At 44.5% G+C, this 6,221-nt stretch overlaps 1 protein-coding gene across 1 annotated transcript; it reads left to right on the forward strand.

The window, feature by feature from the left end:
• Positions 1-329: 329 nt before the first annotated feature.
• ACTC1 (actin alpha cardiac muscle 1) lies at positions 330-5,399 on the forward strand. The gene is made up of 7 exons (XM_068684370.1): positions 330-486; positions 834-982; positions 2,069-2,393; positions 2,985-3,146; positions 3,260-3,451; positions 4,539-4,720; positions 5,079-5,399. The coding sequence occupies exons 2-7, from the start codon at positions 854-856 to the stop codon at positions 5,220-5,222; spliced, it is 1,134 nt and encodes a 377-aa protein (XP_068540471.1). The 5' UTR covers positions 330-486; positions 834-853; the 3' UTR covers positions 5,223-5,399.
• Positions 5,400-6,221: the final 822 nt, after the last annotated feature.

A 6,221-nucleotide genomic window follows, 5' to 3' on the forward strand; every position in this document is an offset into this window, starting at 1 on the left:
ACAGCAGCTTGGCCAGATTTGGGTTTTCACGGAGAAAAGAAATAAACGAAAGGCAAGACCCCAGCATCCTCAGCACCTGGAAGGGGACACTAGCAGGCCCACCTGGGCTGGGCAGCGGGAGGGCGCACAGCCCGGGGGCCACACACGGGAGCCTGCGGGCCACACAGGGGGGCCGGGGGCCTCTCTCATGGGCCTCTCTCCCTCGGTCGGCGTCCCCCCGGCGGCCCGGTGCCGGCCCTATTTGGCCATGCGGCGGCCGGGGCCGCGCAGCCCCGCGCCTGCCTTACATGGGCCGTGCGGCCGCACCGCGCCTTGCTCCATTCATGGCCGCGCCGCGCCGCCATGTCGCGGCGCCGGCCAAATAAGGAGACGGCGGCGGCCCCGGCCCCGGCCCGTCGCGGCCCCGGCCCCGACGGCAGCTATAAAGCGGCGGCTCTCGGCCGGGACGACACCCAGCCTCCGCTCGGCAGCCCCCCCGCCGCTCCGGTGAGTAGCGCTGAGGGACGGGGAGGCTCCCTCACCGCCCCCTTCCTTCCTTCGCCCGCCCCGGGCAGCGCCCGCCGCCCGACGGGGCGCGACGCTCCCGTTGAAGTCCGTGCCCCGGGGAGATGCCCTGTGTTAGCGGCCTGAAAGCCTCACGGGGGGGGCTTTACGAGGCGGCTGATGGAGCCCCAGAGCGTGGCCGAGTGCCGCAGCACCCTCCCGGGACCTCCCGCCTCCGCCGCGCCGGGGAGGTGCCGGGAGCCCACGGCCGGTCGGGGGTCGGGGTTGGGGTCCGGGTCCGCGCTGCCGTGCCCGCAGGGGTCTGGAGGCGCCGCCGCGCTGTTTTGCAGGTCCGCGCCGCTCAGCCACGATGTGTGACGACGAGGAGACCACCGCGCTGGTGTGTGACAACGGCTCGGGGCTGGTCAAGGCGGGCTTTGCCGGAGACGATGCCCCCAGGGCCGTTTTCCCGTCCATCGTGGGCCGTCCCCGGCACCAGGTAAATGCCCGGCCCTCCGACGGCACCGGGGCTCGCCCCGCTCCCCAGGGGTCACCTCACTCCTCAGTTCTTCTGTCCTGCACCTAACACTCTGCCTTTCCTCCGCTCACACCTTGTACTGGCACTGCTGACGCCTTTCCAGTTCTTTCTGGGGCTTCCCTGAATTCCCCTCTTTGGTTCTCCGTTGTCTCCTTTCTATCGCTATCTCCCCGGCTATTTCAGACTCATCAGCTTCCCTTCACTCTCACCCAGTCCTCTCTCCTAATGAGCCCAAACCCAGCATCCTACAAAGCTGCTGCCCGCTCCATGCCTTAAGCCAGATGTGCTGCTGGTGTTAGCGCAAAGGTGTCTCTGTTGGCCCAATTCATGCACGAAGCTGTTTGTCTAAGGCCCTTCCCACCCATCTGATGCAGTGTCCCATGTACCAAACTCTTGAATCTCCTCTCTGATTGTCTGTCTCTGATCTTCCCTTCTTACCACCTTCTAAGTCTCCTTTTTGTTGTTCCCATTTCATTCTTCCCCTATTTTGTGACAAGTCTTTCAGCATATAGAAAACGGCACTCTTTGTCCTACAGTTTCCATGTTAAAAAGTTTGTCTTTTATACTATTATTTAAAACATCTGGAATTTATATTCTGTTCTTGTGAGTACTTTGCTGTTGAGCCATCATAGTAATAAAGCCATTTTGGCTGTCTTTTTTCACTAGAAGACTTAATTCCACTTGCTATCTTCATGTTGATAAACTCTCTTTGTACATATCTGTATCTGTATTTTCTTGCTCATGATATTGTGCAGTTTACCATCAGTCAAACTTTTAGACCACAAGAGGTAATTGAAAATAAATGGTGTTTTAAACAAAAAGGGGAAAAATGCTTTCATCTGATTAAAGGAAAAAAAGATTTTGAGAGAGAACTTCAAATTCTGTTGACTTAATATTTCAGTGAAGCGCATTTTTCCTAAACAAGCTTTCAGTGGCACAAATGTTTGTACTTTTCTGGCAGATAGCATAGTTGTCTGTGGTGTAATTGTTTGGGCTCTGTAATGTTGTCTTCCTCAAATCATGCTTTTCTGTATTTTCTTCTTTTAGGGTGTTATGGTTGGCATGGGTCAAAAAGATTCCTATGTGGGTGATGAAGCACAGAGCAAAAGAGGTATCCTGACTTTGAAATATCCTATTGAACATGGCATCATCACCAACTGGGACGATATGGAAAAGATCTGGCACCACACTTTCTACAATGAACTCCGTGTGGCCCCTGAGGAACACCCCACCTTGCTCACAGAAGCCCCCTTGAACCCTAAAGCTAATCGTGAAAAGATGACCCAGATAATGTTTGAGACCTTCAATGTACCTGCCATGTATGTGGCAATCCAGGCTGTCCTGTCCCTCTATGCCTCCGGTCGTACAACAGGTAAAATAAACATACTATTTAGATATTTTTTTTCATTCAGGACTCCCCAGCTCTCCCTTCCTTCCCACTCCAAACATGAAGAAAAAAAAATCAAATTTGCAGACTTTTTTTTTTTTAAGATTATAGTGACTAAAAATAACATTAGCAGAAAAGGTAGTGCAAAACAGTCTTTGGAAAGAACAGTCCATGGATTTGTCTGCATTGTGATGGGAACAGGGAAACATCACTATGAAGATACTGCAGTTAACACGAGTATTACACCAAAAGATGCCCTTTACTGGATCAGGACAGTCACTGTCAGAAGCACACTTGGTGCTCAGTGTTGTAGTAGAAGGCTGTTCATATGGATTAGCTTAAAATCCATACAGAACAACTCTTTCATGGGAATGTTTGACCAAATGGGCAATGTCCATGTAAGCAAATGCAAAAGCAAATGTACGGCAGTAACTGCCTAAAACAGAATGATACTGCTTTATGCTGCCTGAAAAATGCTATGTTTTGTTTTCAGTGTTACTGCTCACTGTGTTGTAAGGGTTTGAAGCATTTCATAGGTGATTGATTCTAACTGGTCTCTGACAATTTCTCTCCCAGGTATTGTTCTTGACTCTGGTGATGGTGTCACCCACAACGTACCTATTTATGAAGGTTATGCTTTGCCTCATGCTATCATGCGCCTGGATCTGGCTGGCAGGGATCTGACCGACTACCTCATGAAGATCCTCACGGAGCGTGGCTATTCCTTTGTGACAACAGGTTGGTCCTCCAGCTTTGCCCTTTTGTGAAATTCCTTATGTCTCCCTTGACCCATCTTCTTCCTCTAGTGTTTTGTTTCTCCAGACCTTGATTTGATTTCTGTATATCTACAGCTGAACGTGAGATTGTTCGTGATATCAAAGAGAAACTGTGCTATGTTGCACTGGACTTTGAGAATGAAATGGCCACTGCTGCCTCTTCCTCCTCTCTGGAGAAGAGCTATGAATTGCCTGATGGTCAAGTGATCACAATTGGTAATGAACGTTTCCGCTGCCCTGAAACCTTATTCCAACCATCTTTTATCGGTAAGTTTTCCCAGGAAATTCTCCTTTCAGTAGGAGGTATGAATGAATCACAAGATCTAGAAGGTGCCCCACTCCCCTTCTTCTTTATCTAAATTTGGCACAAAACCAAAATTAAATAGGGAGCTAGATTCTCTGCTCACTGTTAGCTCTGCATAATGTGATTACCAGCTGGTAATTAGCTGAGCTGTGGGCTCTCATTGCAACTTTTAGACCAGGTTTTAGACTTACAATTTTTTAGTGAAAAAATGTACATTTGTAATATTGTCATGTTGCTAATGACAAGAACAGTTTTTAATGCTGTGTTTGTAAAGCTTACACTTACACCAATATTTGACTCCACAAAGAGGTAAAATGGGAGAGAGTAAGATGGAATGTGTATTTACAGGAACTGAAATCAAACATTGACATGGCCAAGATGGCTGTCTTTGCTGCTTGTGGGTGCAGCTGACAGATAATAGCAAATGCTTACATTGTAAGTACTGAGCAACAAATGCAGTTGTTCATCAGCTGACGTCTTACTGTATATCTAGTGTCAACTCTTTCAGGAAGCACCTGTTAAAATTATAAATTGGAATGCAACCTACAAACACTTGCTTCTGGTTTCTTTTACTTATCACCAAGTACTTATAAATATCCTGGTGTATGTCTCAGTTATCTCTTCCCTTGATGTTTACAAATGGCATAGATTCTGAATTTCAGGTAGGCTGAAGAAAGGAAATTACTAGTGTCTTTTTTTATTTCTACTTTGACTGTTTTCACTTTCTTATTGCCGTTCTTACTATATTCAACTGATGCTTGTATTGAGACTGACAAAGCCCAATACTCATGTTTTCTGTTATATATAACTTGCTCCCATCAGTATATAGTAAATGAATTTATCTTGTGTCTACCTCTTACTGTATGTTGTGCGTCTCCTTTGCACATGCATTATGATTCTTAACTTTTCTAAAATAATACTTGTACTGGTAAGTAATTTTACAACAGAAAAATTAATAGAAGCTCATATTAGTAATGAGGGGAAATACCAAGAATTATTTTCACAAAGACCTCATGTATAATTTACTGATCTGCTGTTTTTCTTCTCAAGGTATGGAATCTGCTGGTATTCATGAAACTACCTACAACAGCATCATGAAGTGTGATATTGATATTCGTAAGGACCTGTATGCTAACAACGTCCTCTCAGGTGGTACAACGATGTACCCTGGTATTGCTGATCGCATGCAGAAAGAAATCACTGCACTTGCTCCTAGCACTATGAAGATCAAGGTGAGGACTTTGAATTATAATATATGGATAAGGATGGGGAAAATGTCCTTGTCATTAAATTGGGATATAGGAACAACTCAAAAGTGAGATCATCAGCTGATGGACAAATGAGAAGTTTTTCCTTTTAATCAACATAATTATATTAATGAGAAACAAATGTTGGAAAACAGGCAAGTTGGTCTGTAAATTTTCTTAAAGAATATTACATAAATTGCTTCAGCTGTTGAAGATCAGTATGCTATATCAGAGAGACTCATACTTAAAGAAACACCTAGCAATTTGGTATGCTGGTGGTGTGGGCTGATTGTGCAGTAACGGAACTGTTAACAGGGGATTTTGCTGTTTCTCTTCATCCTAGATCATTGCCCCACCTGAACGCAAGTACTCTGTATGGATTGGTGGCTCCATTCTAGCATCTCTGTCCACCTTCCAGCAAATGTGGATCAGTAAACAGGAGTACGATGAAGCCGGTCCATCCATTGTCCACCGCAAGTGCTTCTAAGCACTTTTCCCTCAATTTACTTCCCACTCAGGATGACGACAATATGCTTCTTGGAGTCTTCTGGCATCCCTTCCTGAACTCTTCAGTCATTGTACAGTTTGTTTACACACCCGTGCAATTTATTTGTGCTTCTAATATTTATTGCTTTATAAATAAAGATCTGGGACTTGCAACCTACACATGCTTCTTCTTCTTCTTTTTTTATTTTTTATTTTTTTTTTATTTTAAGTGTTCAAATGGTTACAAAAATGAGTCTAAACACCCTGGGATTTGGAAACTCCCGTCAAACCTGTCAATGCCTTCGCTGCATGCGTCTTCCTAACTGATGTAGGCATGTTAGGTCGCAGTTTACTATTAGTATGAGTTCATGCTTCCTAGTTTTAGTTTTGAAACTTGAAACAAAAGAATCATCAATTATCGAGGCTTACAAAAGTAACCTTGAGGGTAGACCTAGTAAGTGGAAAGGAAACCTCTCACATTCACTCACTGGGTTTAGATTTTGTTGTTGTTGTATTAGTTACAACCTAAGTATATTAATATCAACATATTGAAAGCCAAAGCCTCTGAAAAAGAATTAAGTTGATATGTTTAGAATGCAATTTATTGCATTAATTAGCTCAGTCCTTAAGAGTCATGCAGTTGTTTTCTGTGGGCTATAAATATTTATGACAAAACATTAATTCAAACTGACAGTTTACTCATCTTCTCCTATCTCTTCAGAGCTAGAGATAAGTGAAGCTTTTATTGTATATTAATGCAAAGAATCAAACTTTTGCCTTATAAACATACAATTTTTATTATTTTCACATCATCGTTCATGTCTTAGGCAGTTTTTAATCCATGGTCTTTGCTATTCTTTGTTATTATTCATATGGCTTAGGCAGTTTTTAATCCATAGTCTTTGCTGTTCTCTGTTAGTATTTGACCCAGATACTACAATCATAAATTGCTTTTCATGGACTTTTGTGTATTAAGAAATCTCTGACTTAACTGTGCATT

The sequence above is a fragment of the Anas acuta genome, chromosome 5 (assembly GCF_963932015.1).
Source record: "Anas acuta chromosome 5, bAnaAcu1.1, whole genome shotgun sequence".
Taxonomy (NCBI): domain Eukaryota; kingdom Metazoa; phylum Chordata; class Aves; order Anseriformes; family Anatidae; genus Anas; species Anas acuta.

What these genes read in the sequence shown, in the direction of transcription:
- ACTC1 (XM_068684370.1), top strand. Translation starts at nt 854, where the DNA reads ATGTGTGACGACGAGGAGACCACCGCGCTGGTGTGTGACAACGGCTCG. An exon ending in TGGGCCGTCCCCGGCACCAG is followed by an intron (nt 983 to 2,068) that starts GTAAATGCCCGG and finishes TTCTTCTTTTAG; the next exon opens with GGTGTTATGGTTGGCATGGG. An exon ending in CTAGCACTATGAAGATCAAG is followed by an intron (nt 4,721 to 5,078) that starts GTGAGGACTTTG and finishes TCTTCATCCTAG; the next exon opens with ATCATTGCCCCACCTGAACG.